The sequence below is a fragment of the Antechinus flavipes genome, chromosome 2, assembly GCF_016432865.1.
Source record: "Antechinus flavipes isolate AdamAnt ecotype Samford, QLD, Australia chromosome 2, AdamAnt_v2, whole genome shotgun sequence".
NCBI lineage: Eukaryota > Metazoa > Chordata > Mammalia > Dasyuromorphia > Dasyuridae > Antechinus > Antechinus flavipes.
The window spans coordinates 266,516,811-266,533,844 of NC_067399.1; the positions used below are offsets into that span (position 1 = coordinate 266,516,811).

At 33.5% G+C, this 17,034-nt stretch overlaps 1 protein-coding gene and 1 long non-coding RNA gene across 3 annotated transcripts in view; one reads left to right on the plus strand and one right to left on the minus strand.

Moving 5' to 3' along the window:
• DPH6 (diphthamine biosynthesis 6) overlaps positions 1-17,034 on the minus strand; it is a 492,232-nt gene that overhangs the window by 263,759 nt on the left and 211,439 nt on the right. For both annotated transcript variants that reach the window (XM_051977032.1, XM_051977031.1), the window contains exons 7-8: positions 14,705-14,799; positions 539-626 (exon numbers count right to left, since the gene is read on the minus strand). In XM_051977032.1, the coding sequence (XP_051832992.1) occupies positions 539-626; positions 14,705-14,799 (183 nt within the window). The remainder of the gene's footprint in view (positions 1-538; positions 627-14,704; positions 14,800-17,034) is intronic.
• Positions 1-17,034, plus strand: part of LOC127549203 (uncharacterized) — a 130,164-nt gene that overhangs the window by 7,557 nt on the left and 105,573 nt on the right. The window lies entirely within an intron of this gene.

Here is a 17,034-nt window from a genome sequence, read left to right on the forward strand (position 1 = left end):
TCTTGATTCTGAAGCACAAACCCAAAACTAATAAACTCCCAGTGTGATATACGTCTAGATATGGCAGCTTGACACTACTTAAACCCAAAATGAGAAACCCTAGGGAAATTGATAGACCCAAGGCACAATTCCTGGTCATTTTCCAGGAAGAAGGGGTATACCTGACCAAACTGGCAGCTATGAGAATGGAAGAATACACTGGAGACTACTATCTTTATACTTACTATCTCCCTGGATTTTATCTTGTCTTTCCCCAACCTTTCCAAGCTAGTGATGGTATGCTAACAGTGTTACATGGTATACTAATAGAAACTTGAAAGTACTAAGTTCTATGCAGAGTTGTCTTGAAGAATTTACTCCAAACCACATCCACAAGTTCTTTGTTATCCTTTAATTCTTGTTTATTGATTAATTATTTGATATCAAATATCTGGAAAAATGTATTTAAAACAATTGGGTTCCCTCCTTGTATTCAGAGATTTCATATAGATCACATATAGATCAGAGCAAGTATATCTATAAGTCCAGAAAGGCTTACCTTTTCTTCCAAATGTAATTCTAAAAAGCGAAGGTAAGCCACAGGCGCAAAGGCATCAGCTGAATGCAAAACTACTTCTGATGAGTCCCTGAAATACAGAAACGACATTGATGGAATATATTATCATGCATTTCCTAACCTTGCAGGATATGTTGATGGCTTTTTTCTCCTACTGATTATGGGATTCCAACAAATCTTATTACATGATCCCCTCCCCAACCCAAAATTTATATTAACATCTAACATCTATTTTATATAAATCAATAATTGGTTTGGAAATACTGGAATTTAAAATCTACATAGAGAGATTAGCTTATCTTTGTAAAGTAACTAGATTCATTTAAAGTGCCCTAAGCACTGAAGTTTAAACTTATATTCTATTTCTTTTCACAAGGTTCCTTGGTAAGGCATAAACATTAAATAATGGTGCTTTATCTTCATTACGCTTTTCATTTTGAATAATTCCTACAGCATTTCATAGAAAATCTCAATTATCCTTCACAAAAGCAATACCAGTGATGGTTTTAAGTTCTCTATGAACTTTTCACACTGCAATATCATTGCTATTAAAATTGATTGCCTGACACTGTAATTACCATATTCAGGTAAAATGGTATGAACTGTTGGCACCATATGGATACATATAAATTACTCAAATTTTTATCAAAGTTTTATCAAAGTTTACCCTTTAAAGCATACATGAATAACTAGCATTATGCATGAAGTCTTAACTAAGCATTCCTTTAAATTTCCTATTAGAACTATTCTGGTTAACATTTCAACATAATTAAAAAATTATATAAATCCTTTCCTTTTCCTTAATGTTGTAAGAACCAATATTATTGTTTATATAATGCTAAGGTTGTAAAAGAAATAGTATCATAATACAAAAATCTGATATCATTTTGTTCTTTATCATTGATGCTAAGGTTTTTTTGATAGAACTTATATTAGTAAAATGCATTAGTGGCAACAGTGGAAACTCCAGACATATTGGCTCCAAAGTGTTAAATTTTAATTTAAAATTTTATGAGCAGATTCTGTCTTCTTCCATCTCACCACAGGCAGTGAGATAGGTAATACCTATTTTTGATGGCATAATTCATCAATCAAATATCACTTATGGATGCGGACTTAATACTAAAAATAATCTCCTTACAACTAGAAGAGATTCTTAGAGTGGCCCTCATAAAAGGAAAAGGAAAACAAAACAAAACTACTGTTCTTTCATTTTGAGGAAAATTAGGAAATTAAAAACAAAAACAAAAACATGTCTTCCAGGACTAAAGTGTGAAAGTGTGAATTCAGATATTTAAAACCCTCCAGGCCCTTTCACATAGTTATCATTGATTCCTTTTTTTACTTTGATTACTTTTTTCTGATGTGTAAACTTGATTACTTATAACCTTTAACTTCTCCTCCATAATTCTGTAGAATCCTATAAGCAATAGGGCATCAATAAAATCTTAGTATTGTTTTAATCTTTTATAGCTACGTATGTGTCTATGTATATGTATGTATATGTGTGTGTGTGTGTGTTTATATGGAGTTTTAAACTCTGTATTAAAGAACTTAATATCAATAAATTGACTTATATGCCTTCTATATTCTTGATCTTAATTTTGGATTATTTATATTCATTGGCTATAATCTGTTTAGCTGCTCCAAAGGGCAACCACTTTGTTAGCAGTCTTTTGCTAACACAAAAATTACTATAATAAATACTTTGGAATATATGGGACCTTTCCTTTATCTGTAATCTCCTTGGAGTAATAGGCTAGCAATGGATTTTTGATTCAAAAGGCAAAAAGAACCAATATTATTATTTATATAATGCTAAGGTTGTAAAAGAAATAGTACCATAATACAAAAATCTGAAATAATTTTGTTCTTTATCATTGATGCTAAGGTTTTTTTTTTTTTTTGATAGAGCCTATATTAGTAAAATGCATTAGTGACAACAGTGGAAACTCCAGACATATTGGCTCCAAAGTGTTAAATTTTAATTAATTTAAATTAATTTAAAAATTAATTAATTAGTGACTTTTCTCTCCTAATTCCAAACTCAATTCCAGAATGATTGGACCAATTCAAAGTTCTATCAGGAGAGTACTAGCGAGTCTGTCTTCCCAAGATCTTTTTGATCATCTTTGCCACTTTGAGGGGGTGAAGTAATTAATATTTGAGGATTGCCTTAAATTTCACTTCTCTTATTATCAAAAGGAATCTTTCCTGGAGTTGTTGATCATTTGCCTAGGAGTTTTCCGCAAAATGACAGATTTTGATCTTTTTTTTTGTGTATATGTGTGCCAAAATGCTTGAAAATGCAGCCCATTCTTGTTTAATAGGAGTCCTTCCCTCAGTTCTTTGGAGTCTTGGTTTTTCTCAGATAAAGGGCTTCTGTATTCATATGCTTCATTCAGGATTTAGTTGTCTATTTTACAGATCTATTTTTTTTTAAAAAGTACCAAATAATAACAATTATTGTTTTATTACATAATAATATTTTACATTTGGAGATAAGTGATATTAAAATACTTTATTTCCACTTTTAAAAAAATGCATTACTTCTCTTGAGATTTTTTAAATTTTTGTTCCTTCAAATGAATTTTCATATAGGGCTAAAAAAGAAATCTTTTCCTATTTGGCTTGGTATAGTACTTAATTTAGGTTGAATCATTTTAAGTTTGCTTCCAAACAATTTATAAGTAAAAAATATTTCTGCAATGATTTAAAGCTTTTCCTCATTTCTATAAACATTGTTTTATAGTGAACTTTATACAGGTATTACTGATGTCTTTCTTGATAAACTCCCATATACTTTAAGTATTTTATAGTTTTTCTGAATAAAATTTCTCTATGCAGGGAAGAAGATAATTTTTATAATTTTTTGCATTGTTTGATTATTTAAAATAGGATTCCCTAATTATATTGTTTACAAATGTAAAATAATTTTGCCCCTTTGTCAGCCTATGTTTTCACTCTGAATTTCTTTTTTTCTTGTTTTATTGTTATGGCTGGCTTTTTAAATATTATGTCAAATAATTGTCAGGACAATGAATATTTTTTGTTAACCACACCCTGATCTTGTCAGCAAAATTTTTGTTTCTCCATTATAAATCTTAGTTCTTAGTTGTTGGAATCCTTACAAACGGCTAACTAATTAGAGTTGATCTAATCTTACAAGAAGATTTTGGCCAGAACCTGAAACAAGGTACTAAGAAGAACTAATTAGTACAATGCTCCGTTTCCGACCTGGGCCGGTTCACCCCTCCTTAGGCAACCTGGTGGTCCCCCATTCCCAGGGGGTCACCATATTGATGCCGAATTTAGTGCGGACACCCGATCGGCATAGCACACGGCAGCCCAGAACTCCTGGGCTCAAGCGATCCTCCAGCCTCAGCCTCCCGAGTAGCTAGGACTACAGACACGTGCCACCACGCCCGGCTAGCTCAGTCGGTAGAGCATGAAGGATTTGCTTGCATCTCTACATGTGGAGAAGGAATCAGATGGGTGCCTACGAGCCGCATTCGCCTTGTCCATCGCAGAGAGATGGAGCAGACCCTTGAAACAAAGGAGAAGACCCAAGAAATATCGGGTGGTTCTGTTGCTGATTGTGCTCCCCATTGAAAGAGCATAGCTGACAAGGAGACTGTTAAAAGGACTTTTAAAATCTTCAGGAATCATTGGATTTCCTAACACAAGATGAAACTGTTTTAGTTCTTGAAAAACCAGCGAGAATCATTGGATTCCTTAAGATGAAAAATTGTTGATGAGACTTTTGCAGTACTTCAGGGCTTACAGGAACTATTGGATTCCGGGCACATAAACTAATGGACAATAGATTCCTTATGGACTATTTCTAGGACTTATGGACATGTGTAAATTTTCAGGTTGATTCATGTTGTTATATTACTACTAGCCTGTGTTATATTGCTATGTGCTTATGTAAATTATGTATAATGCCTCCCATATTGATGGATTTATGTATACCATGTATATCTGTTACAAAGTTCTGGCCCATATTGATGGATTTATGTGTACCCCTTCAGAAACCCACTAATCTGATTAGATTTCCTATTTCCTTTGGTGTTTTCATCTAACAAAAGAAAGGGGGAGATATTGGAATCCTTACAAACTGCTAACTAATTAGAGTTGATCTAATCTTACAAGAAGATTTTGGCCAGAACCTGAAACAAGGTACTAAGTAGAACTAATTAGTACACTTAGTTTTGAGATACTCTTGATAAAAATTAAAAGAGCTTTTCATTTCTATAGCTTTTAAAAATTATTTTTAACATAAATTACTACTATATTTTGTCAGTTCTTTTCTGAATCTAATGAACTACATGAGGTCATTTTTATTTTTGTTATTAATGTCTATTACATTTAGTATTACTAATGTTAAATGTACAATCTCAGTTTTCTTAATTAAAAACTAGCCTTACAAAAATTTTTGTATTTTACTATAGCCTCTTTGAAAATGATTTATTCAATATTTTAAATTTAATATTCATTAATGATGTTATCAGGATGAGATATATAGTATAGAAATTTGGTAATGTGCTTATATGCTATGATTTTTGCTTTTAGCTCATGTGCTAAGGAGATTAATTGTTCATTAAGATAATAGTGTCAAACTCAAATGGAAACAGGTCCTGGGGCTCCATATTGACTTAAAAAATAGTATCTATTAAAATTGTATCTATATTGTATTATATTTTTGTTTGTTAAATATTTCCCAATTACATTTTAATCTGGTTCTGTTTTACATTAAAGGGCTATATGAAGCTTACATATGAGCAATGAGACTGACACCAGAATTTTAAGAAACTGACAGGATTCACTTGTAATCCTATATAAACTTTGAACTAGATAAGACTTTTTCAATTTCTCTTATTTTTTTTAATATTAGGTTGCTAAGATTCGCTATTATTCTGTTAAATAGAGTATTAATTTTCTAGGTAAATATTCACCTATTTCATTTGTTGTCAATTTTCATGACATATACATATGAGTTTCTCACAATTCCCTTTATTTTGATTTTTGTAACTTAATGATTTTAAAAAAATAAAATTGTTGAAGATGGCACAGTAAAATCAGCTTGAGCTCTGTTTCCCTTGAAAATCATATGAAACCAAGCCTCTGAACAGTCTGACAGAATGAAACCACTTTCCAGCTCAAGATAGATTGAGAAAACTTCAAGAATGGTCAGTCCATTGGGGTGAAAAGGGTATTCAGCCCAGGTCAGACAGACTCTGGGAAAGCCAGTGAGAGGGTCTTAATCACAGCAAATCAGCACCTGAGACCTTCAGTCCTGGCTCAGTAGAGAAGCACAGTAGGGGGCAGCTTCCAGTCCCACATCAGAAAGCAAAGTCTGTTAAACCATGCTGTTTACTATCCAAAACAGCAAAACTACCCCTGCAAACAAAAGGAGCCCCTGGCTCAAAACCAAGGTTCAAAGCTGCATAAGAAGTAGATCTTCTTTCTTTACAAGGAAAAAAAAAAAGGAAATACCAAAAGGAAAGGAAAGAAAATGAGCAACAAACAGAAAAGAATCTTGACCATAGAAAGCTGCCACAGAGACAGGGCAGACCAAAACATAAATTCTAACGAGGACAGAATGTGCACAGAAGAAATCTCAAAGAGTGAGATAAATTATCTTAAGCCCCAAAGAAACTTCGTGTAAATGCTCATAAAAGACTTCAAAAGGCAAATAAGAGAGATAGAAGAAAAAATAAGAAAAGAAATGACAGGTACACATGAGAGAGTCAACAGTTTGGAAAAGGAAGGAAAAAAAATGTCTGAAGAAAATAACTACTTAAACAATAGAATAAGTCAAATGGAAAAAGACCTGCAAAAGCTAACTGAGGAAATTCACACATTAAAAATTAGAACAGAACAAATGAAAGCTAATGACTTTGTGAGATAGCAAGAATCAAACAAAATAGAAAGTGTTAAGGGACAGGTCAATTCTCCAAGAGCCTCCACAGCTGTGGATCATAACATCTGAAGGAGTTGTGAGACAGCCTTTGCAGACACAGGTGTTGCGGACTAGGAATGAGATAAATTAGAGGTAGAAAAAGAGGAGAGAGGTTAGACAATACAAAGGTCTCTCAGTCAGAGAGGTCAGAGAACAGCAACTGCCTCTTAGCCTCCTTGTATCATCCTCCACAAGAGGAGATCCATTCTGAGTTGGATCTCCAGCAGCCACTGGGCAGGTGGCTATTCCCTTGTATTCCAATAGCTCTCCTGTGTATTCCAACAAAAAAGAATGGGAAAAAAAAATGCAAGAAAATGTGAAATACCTCATTTGCAAAACAACTGACCTGGGAAATGGATCTACTTTTAGATCTTCTCTTTTAGAAGAGACAATTTTAAAATTATTGGCCTACCTGAAGGCCATGACCAAAAGAAAAAGAGCCTGTATAGCATTCTATAAGAAGTCATTAAAAAAAATCTGCCCCAATATTCTAGAAAAAGAGTGTAGGGGGAGGAATGCTCATTGAAAGAATCCATCTATCATCTCTGTGTAATGTTCTGGTTAGCTCTCTGAAGGTCCTCCAATTGGGCCTTGGTTTCAACTGAATAATAACCATGAGAATAGTCAGGAATAAAGTCCAAAATCTTTATTATCTCCTTAACAGTCTGCCTCCCTCACCTGAGGCCAGGCTAGCTTTCTGGGAGACCTTCAGATGGGTCTTGGTCTTAGTGGAGAAGTGAAGGAGACAGGACAGCCACTAGGAGGGACTTTATCTCTGAATTTCACTCTCCCAGATCTCTTAGCTCTTATATACTCTATTATAAGTAGATCATCATAGGTATCAATCTTGTAGAATAGGTGTCAGCTTGTAGAACTATATATTAAGTACTAAGTACACGTAAACTAGAGAATCATTATCTCAATTCCACTGAGTTAATATTTTGTTGTAGGATTATATCAATCATACTGAGCCTTAAGTATAACTTTCCAGAGTTCCTGCCCTCTACATCTCTGGAAAGAGAATTCACAAGGAAAATCCCCAGGAAAGTTGTTGTAAAACACCAAAACTATAATCTTAAAGAAAAAAAAACTGCAAGGTTCCAGACAAAAATAATTCAAATATCAAGGAGCAACAGGCAGGATTACCCAGGATTTGGCACCTTCTACAATAAAGGATCGGAGGACCTGAAATACTATATTCCAGGAGACAAAGGACTTGGGGTTACAACTAAGAATTAACCCAATGAGATTCAGCATCATCTTTCAGGGGAGGAGATGGACTTTTAATGAAGTAAGAGACTTTCAATCATTCTTCTGAAAAAGCCACACTAAACAGGAAATTTAATCTAAAACATAGGACTCAAAAGAACCATAGAAAGGTAAATAGTGGAAAATATATATTTAAAGGTTAAACTGTTTTATCCCTAGATGGGAAAACAATATCTGTAATTGTTGTGAACTATATCTCACATTAGAGTAGACACAGTGGGTATCACATGGACTGGGAGTGTGATTGTGAACTGACTCTGATGTGATGACATCAAAGAAAAAGACATTAAGGATGGGGAAATAGTCTGACCTGGAAAAAGAAGAAAGGGGAGGTATAATGGGACAATTAGTTCACACCAAGAGGCTCAAAAGACCTATTACAATATAGGGGGAAAAGGGAAGGGGATGAGCATTGTCTGAAGCTTGATCTCATCAGCTTGGCTCTTAAGAGGGAATAACTTAATCATTCAGTTGGGTATAGAAACTTATCTAGCCCCACAGAGAAAGAGGGAAAGAAAAGGGAGGGACAGGACAGAAGGGAGGACAGAAACATTAGGGAAAAAGGTAAGGGGAGGAAGGGTTGATAGAAGATAAAGTAGGGAGTAAGATGGGTAAAAATAAACACAGGACAAAGGACAGGGTAGAAAGAGAGAACAAAAGTATATACAAGGAAGAAAATAGGAGGGAGGGAAATACAGAGCTGGTAATTATAACTACTAATATGAATGGGATGAACTCTCCCATAAAATGGAAGGAAGCAAATAACAGAGTGGATTAAAAAACAGAAGCCTACAATATGTTGTTTGCAAGAACACATTTGACAAAGAGAGACACATTCAAAGTAAAATTATGCTTCAGTTGAAGAGAGGCAAGGGTACTGTGGAAAGAGTTTGGGATTTGGAATTAAAAATCTGAGCCTGATCCTATCTTTGCCACTTACTTCCTTTGTTATATAACAGATTCTGAGTATGTTGAAGAGGGAATCTATGCTTGGGGTTCACAGTGAGAAGCAGTTACAGATCCTACCTTACAGATGCAAATAGCAGTATGTGGCTCTGACCCCCAAAATGTAATCTCAATCCCAGTTCTAGCCTGATATGAAGCTAATTAGGGCAGAGTAGGAAGAATTAGGAAGAATAATTAGGGCAAAATTCGCAGACCAACATGAAACCTACAATATTGAATGCAGTAACAGTCTATTTTTGCTCAAAACCCAAACCCAGGTCAGAAACTTGCAGAGCTCAGACCAGGGAAGGGAAAGCAATTAGAAATCAGAACACTTTGGGAATAATTAAAGTTTGCAAGTTCCCATTGTGAATTTTTCTGAGAGTTTAGAATTACACAATACTCAATATCCTAAAAAAACAAAACAAAACAAAACAAAACAAAAAAACCCAAACAACAACAACAACAAAAAAAAACAAAACATCAGAAGGATCAGCCCAGACCATCCCTTCAAAAGTGAAAAGAGCCCTAACATGAATTCTGAAGTCAAGATGTAGGCTAGAGGAAAGAGCAAACAATAAAATAAGAATCCCACTACAGAAAGTTATTATGGTGACAGACACTCAAGATAGAAATGCAGAAGATATGAATGAGTCCATAATATCTATAAGCAAAACTCCTAAGAAAAAGACAACATATATTCAAATCCAACTAGAATTCCTGAAAGAGATAAAACAAATGTTAAGAGAGAGAGAGAGAGAGAGAGAAGACCTTTTTATAAATGAAATGAGAGGTATAAAGAAAAAAAAATGGAAAAGAAATACTAACAATGAAAGAATTAGAAAGAGAATCTGCTGCCTGGAACAAGAAGTAGAAAATTTTGCCCAACGACAAACTAAAAATCAGAATGATCCAAAAAGAAATGAATGACTCCATAAGAAATAACAAAGATATATTAAAACAAAGTCAACAGATTGAAAACAGAGAAGAAAATATGAGATATTTAATTTCAAAAATAACGGATCTGGAAAGTAGATCAAGACATAATAAGAATCAGGATTAAATAAGAATACCCTAGACATCTTATTTCAAGAAATCATGAAGCAAAACTGCCCATATCTTACAATCAGAGGATGAAGTAGAAATAATCAGGTACTGAAAGAACCTCCAAAATCTGGTCCTAAATCACTTACTAGTTGAGTAATCCTGGGCAAATTATTTAATCTCTGTTGTCTTTAGACCAGAAATCTGCAAAATGGCAATAATAATAGTACCAACCTTGCAGGGTTGTTGTGAGGATTAAAAAGATAAATCGTAAAGCATTTTGTAGAGTGTCTGACACATAGCTAGTGTTATATAAATGTTAGGGTAGATATTCAATAAATGCTTATTGTTGAAAAGAAGGATAATTTATCAAACTTTAGCTTTCTGAATTCTAACATGGAAAGAGAAGAAGATATCAAATTTAGATTAGTGATAAATCCATAAATATTGATCCATAGGTTTGAAAAAGTTAGTAGTTCTACCATTTCAATAAAGTAAAACTCCTAATCTATATTTCCTATGTCTTTCATCATTTTAGGCAAGTTTCCAACTTACTCTGCCCAGTTTAAAATCAGAAATAATAATAGTTATGGGAACATATTAGAAAAAAAGTGAATGCTTACTAAATGTTTTTGTACTATTAACCTGTAAGGGCCTACATATATCCCACAATACAAAAATTGAAGGTATTCCTCAAATTTAAAAATGTTATAACCACTAACATTTCTGTCAAAAATATTTCTTTAAACTCTTCCCAGAGACATATTTTGCCTTAGGAAATAGGATTAAAAAGTTGAGTGATTCCTTATTCATATCAACACTAATTAAACTTTGTTGACTAAAAAGGTGCATTGTTCCTATGTCTTTTAAAAGATTAAAAAAAAAAAGCTAAAAGGGAACAAATAATTAAGGAATAATCCTTTGGGCTTAATCATATCTAGTGCTCCAGATCATCACTAGGATGAAAAACTCTTTTTTACTGGCATGCTTCAGAAACAAAACAGAATATATTTTAGGAATTGACAGTCTAATCTAGAGAACAATAATAACACGCAGTGATTTATATCAAAGGAATATATCAAAATGTTTTAGTCATAATGCTTTCATAATTTCAGAAGTCATTCTTATTTACAAAGAGCTTCTATAATACAATTCTGATTTTGAATCTTGAAATCTTGAAGCAGTATGTTTGCAAGCATGGTTAATACAAAATTTTAAAAAATCTCCAAATCTCCCAAAATCTAAATGATACCTATTTAAAATATCAATTTATCTAATATGTAAATATGTTGTGGAAATAGTAGGTACTCAATTTTTCTTAAATTGAATAATTGTTATCAATAGTTTCTATTGACCTTTGAAATGTTTTCATTTTCTGCTTTAGTTTATTATAAAATATCTTTCTGATCTTTTCAGAAACCCAAATATTATTGTAAACAGGCATTTGAAAAGGAATTTTTGAAGAAGGATTCTTTATTTGCCAAGACTTGCTAGGAAAAATGGAAAGGAGTTTGGAAGAAATTAGATTTAGACCAACATACCATACTAAAATTACTTCCAGATAGATATAAGACCTAACCTAAGAAAAAAGACTGGATTTGTGATTTAATTAGTAAAAGAAATTCTAGGGTGAGAAAACTGTCTCTATTACTCCAGATTACAACTTTTTCTATAACTTAAAGTTTTAGTTAATAGAGTACTGAGAAGTTAAGTGACTTGTCCAAGGTCATACAACTGGTATATGTTGAAGAACTTGAACTAAGGCCTTCAAAGATTATATTTACCATACCTCACTTCCTTAAGATAAAAAGTCATATCATACTGAAATTAAGAGAACATGGAAGTAGATACTTTGCTCAACCATAGCTAGAATGAGAATTCCTCATTAAAAAAAAAAAGATAGCACATTATAAAATATAAGATAATTTCAATTACCAAAAATTTAATAGCTTATGCATTAACAAAATCAATGAAACTAGAAGAGGAAGAGAAATGGTCAAGTGGGAAAAATATTTGCTTCTATTATATATACATTTTAGAGACATAAGACTAAGAGATCACACAAAATAAATAAATCTTTTCAAAGAACAGAAACAGATTTTGAAAGAATTAAAAACTCTGACAATGATATGAAAGATTACTCCAAATCACTGGTAAAAGAAATAAAAATTAATTCTGTGAAGCATCACCTGACAAATTCCATGTCAAAGATAATAAAGATTTAATCTTAGGATAGTTATGGTAAGACAGGCACATTATTTTGCTGTTTATAGTTTTGAGAATTGTTCCAGACAATTATGAATTATGTGGGAGAAAAGTCATTACTGTTTATACTGATTGAATCAGAGATCTCACTTCCAGCCATAGATTTCAAGGAGATAAAAAAGAGAAAACAGAATAATGATAATAATATTTCTTTTGTTGTAATAAGAAGCTAGAACCAAGATAGGTATCAATCAACTGGGGAATGGTTGATAAAATTATTTTATGTGAATGGAATGGAATTTTATAGAAAAGAGAATAAGAAGTCTGATACAATACAATGAATACAAAAACATAAGGGAAAAACACACCAATGGGCACCTTACCTTTAATTAACTGTAATGGTCAAATTTGATGCAAAAGAGCCAATGATGAAATATATTCTTCTCTTGCTAGAGAAGTCAAGGACTATGAATGTGGTATCTGGCCTATGATATCAGATGAGGTCTATCAATTCTACTTCAATGTTTTTCTTTATATCAAAATAAGATGGAAAATGATAGTGATAAAAAAAATCAAAATGTATTAATAGTACATAGACATTACCCAACTTAAGTCACATTATATTGGCCAAAGTTGTTTGTCCTTCGCTTTTGAAGGAAGACCATGATATCAAGGAGATGCTGCCATGCATGCAAGTGAATTGAATTTAAGTGAGGGAGGGCTGGGCAAGACCAACTGCTTCACTTTACCTTCTAAAGCCATCTGGGTCTAGTGGCCAGATATAGGTCAGGACAATTGGAGATGGCCCAGGAGGCAATGGGAGACTTGGCCTTTTTAACCCAAGGTCTTCAGGAGATCAATTGAGGCTGCACCCATTCTATGATGAAGGCTAGGTAGCAAATGAAACAAAGAATCTGATCTTTCATCTAGGAACCCCCTCCCCCAATGAATGTGGGAAGGGAAGACCCTCAAGGATTCTGGCCAAAACAGAAATGACTGATATTTACATTCAATCTGAGTCCATCAGAATCCAAACAATAACCAAATGTGGGCTTAACCTAGGACATATTGGCACAGTTATAGGGAATATATGAACATTTTTTATATCACAGGATCTGTGAGATAAAATAAAGATTTATTTAATTTCTCCACCTCCAAATTCTTGTCAAAATAGTAGATGCAGATCAGTAGCTAAAATCTGACTTTTCAGTGTTAGCGCCAGTTTGGAAATCAATATTCACTCCTTAAATATCTTGCATGTATTACAAGTAAGTACACAAAGAAGTAGTAGGAAAAGAGGAGAAATTATAGTATTCAAGCAACAGAAAAAAAGCAAAATATTTAGCAATTTCTCTTTTTGCTGTTACAATCTCTGCCAAGTATAGCTAGAACCATGCTAACATATGGATCCTTCACCACACTTTAAGTTATATAAATCTATTTTTGGAATCACCAAATACTACTGAGTCAACAATTATTTTCCTTCAATATCATTCATGTAACCCACTATTTTGCTATATTGCTAAACTGCTTCAATAATAAATATAATTCAAAAAAAGAGCTCACAAAATACATTCTCTATGTATCCTATTCTAATGAGCCATAAGTAAATACTCCTTCCTTTCAACTTTTTGCTATACTTCACTGGTACAACTTTTATGGTGGTACTCACATGTATGTGTCTCATCCCTCCGAATTAATAAACTATGTGATACATTTTTCTATCTCTATACTGTCTAGGACAAAACAAAACCTAGCACTTAATAAATGATTCAAGAATTTAAGAAACCCCAATTAGTTTTTCCAATTTCATTAATCTTGCCCAATGGTAAAGAAAACACTATGGCAAATGTTCAGAAGGAAAGAAAACTCTGTAATGTATTTATCTGAGACATTTTCTAAATCCTTACACAGAATTCCATGTCTCAATACTGGTATCCAGTTAAAAAGGCATGTACAAAGTAGTAAACTATATTAAAAATAAATTAGAGCTATTCAATTAAACTAATATAAACTTTCAGTTAGTTGTGTTTTTGAAAATCAAGTATGATTCTGACAATTCTTTCTAGGGAGAAGTATATATTATATAAGAGATAGCTATGTGTTTCTTTTAATACATGGGAAGAACTAGATTATATACAACGTGGGAAACATCAAAATGAACAAAATGCCTTCATTTAGTTATCACATTTTTGTTAATTTAAGAAAAGAAATATTATTCTGAGTATATCTGAGAAACTTACAGCAAAGTTAAGATGTGAAAACATCCCAAGTAACTGAAGCAAAGTTTTTAGTATTATTATTCCAAGTTGCTAAAGCCAAAAAAAGGGGGAAAAAGATGGAATTAATGGAACCCACAGGCTACTGATGTGGTAGTTTATCAAATGTAGCTATAATGAAAGATAAATAATACAGGCAATTCACACTTCATGAAAGGATAAAAGTGTCAGTGTGTAGGTACCAGTTTTACTGCAGGCCATAATCAGCAAGTAAACGAAAGTGCAATGTCTAAAAAGTTTATAGCATTCTATGAAGGCCTCATCTTGTCAGGTATTAATTTAGGTATTCAGAGGATTTTGCCAGTATTAAGCAAATTGAGTGTTTGTGAACTTAGAGGACATGTTCTACTTCTGCCAACAAAAGTTGCCTCAAGCTCAATGTTAAGTTGTTTCCATCACTAAAATTTAAGAAAAGAAGAAAATACTGAAATGGCATCTTACACAATTACTTTCTTCTTAAATAGAGGGCAATCCAAAGTGAATGTTTCATATTCCCCACCTTCTCCACAGATATTAACACCATACTTCTTAGATAGCTGAAAAATAAGAGGAAAAAAAAAACAAAAAATTTAGGATCTCATGGGGGGGAAAAATCACATAACAATTCTGATATTATCCCAAAAATTATCCCTTTAAGAATTATGTATTCTAAAATGGAAATTATGTGACTTTTTGTTCCAAAACTTACTGGTTAGATTTCTTTAAAAATTCAAGCTCTAGTACAAACTGGCATTTTCATATTAGATGTCTCTTTAAGAAGCACATTCTGAGTCAGAAGTTAGGCCACTGAAAATTCATTTAGGAATGTTGGAGGTGGCTTCAAAGAGAAAAAAAAAGCAACCTCCCCCAAAAAGCATCAAGTTTTTGAGTTACTAGTTTCACTTATGTATACTATTTTAGTAAAAATCTCCCATTTGTAAAATAAAATGTGACTGAATATTAATAGCATTGTAATCTTTGATTCATTTTTACCTTACCCACAGAAACGCTACTCAAAAACCAAGGCCATAATTTATTTAGCCCAATTGATGGTAGGTAGTCTGGACTGTAGGCATCAGAGATCCATATCTTTTACATTTCTGCTTTTCTCTCTATTCGGCCTATACCTTTAGTTAGGATTCTCATCATCTTTCATTTATATTTCTTCAATATCCTCCTAATTGGTATCCTTCATTCTCTCCTCTCCAATGTGTCCACCACACAGCTGCCAACTTGATATTCCTAAAACAAATATCTGACTGCCAGTCCATCCTCCTCCCTGAAAAATCTTCAATGGCTTTCTATGCCTCTAATAAAAACATGGAAACTCCTCAGTCTGCAAATTAAATTCTTTCAGAACTTAGTTTTAATTTACCTTTCCAGTTTTATTTTACATTTGTCCCTTATATGTACTATTTGAGGCAAAATGGCCTTCTAGTGGCTTCCTGGATACAACATTCCATCTTCCCTCTCTGTGTCACAGATAGGTGACAGAAGAAGGGCATATTGAAGGAGGAGCTGGTCAGAAGCAAATATTTTGAGCAGGGACAGAATTAAAGGAGAGATACAGAAATAGGTCCAGAGCCAGACAGGGAGGGCAAAATACAATTAGCAATAGTAATTTTGAAAATAATTTCTCTGATGAAGGTCTCATTTCTTAAATGTACAGGGTATTAGAATCCTAGTGTTAACAGAATGAAATTGATAGAAACAGTGTTTATGTGCTTGGGCTTGCACCTTTGAGAGTTTACACATTAGAGCTCACATATTGGAGTTCACAAGTATGGGACATTCACAAAGTTAACTTTGTAACTTTGTGAATTCATACCTCCCACAATGTCACTCTCGGAGGAGGAGACAACTTTTGAGTTTACACCTCTAAAAGAGCATAAAAAGAGCTGAGCTCAGTCAGGAGGAGTCAGCTGGAAAAGACTGAAAGCCAGAAGTCAGTGAGTTCAGAAGATTGCTAGGAGTCAGAAGCTGGCAGAGGCAAAACACTAACAACGAGAGCTCTCGGAACCAAGGAAAGCTTACTGGGCTGTTTTGGAAGAAACAATAAAGAATTGGATTTTAACTCCTGGCTGTATTTGAGGTGATTATTACTTTGAACTAAAACTAAGGCTGCCTCCAGAACTTCCCCAAGAAACCTGCTCACCCAGAGAACCATCATATTATAGAAATGAATAGAACACTACAATAGGGAACTGAGCTAAAGTTATGAAAAAAAAAAATAAGAGGCATTCCCCAATTGATAAATGTTCAAAAGTTATGAACTGTGCCCGCAAAATTAGAAAATTATGTATATTCTTTGGCCTAACAATGATATTACTAGTGATGAATCCTAAAAAAGAGAGATTTTTTTTTAAAGGAGAATTTATATGTAAAAAAAATGTTTATAGAAGCTCTTTCTCAGGGCAAAGAATTGGAAATTAAGGGGATACCCATCAAATGGGGAATATATGAATAAATTACGGTATGTGGTTATGATGGAATATTATTGTTCTATGAGAAATGGTTTTGCTTTGCAGGGCGGAGCCAAGATGGCGGAGAAGGCACACATGACTCTCTAAGCTCCTCTCATTCCCCTCATAACCAACTATTTAATTCAGCCTCAAAATAGCTCTTCACTGCTAAAATTCATGAAGATTAGAAGTACTACAACTTACCAGAAAAAGTCAATCTGGAAGATCACCAGGAAAGGTTTGTCCTGAGAGGCCAGGAATGGACTAGTACAGGCAGCAAGAAGCTAGAGTCCTGAGCACACCAGGGGCAGGGTGATTTCTGTGGCTAGA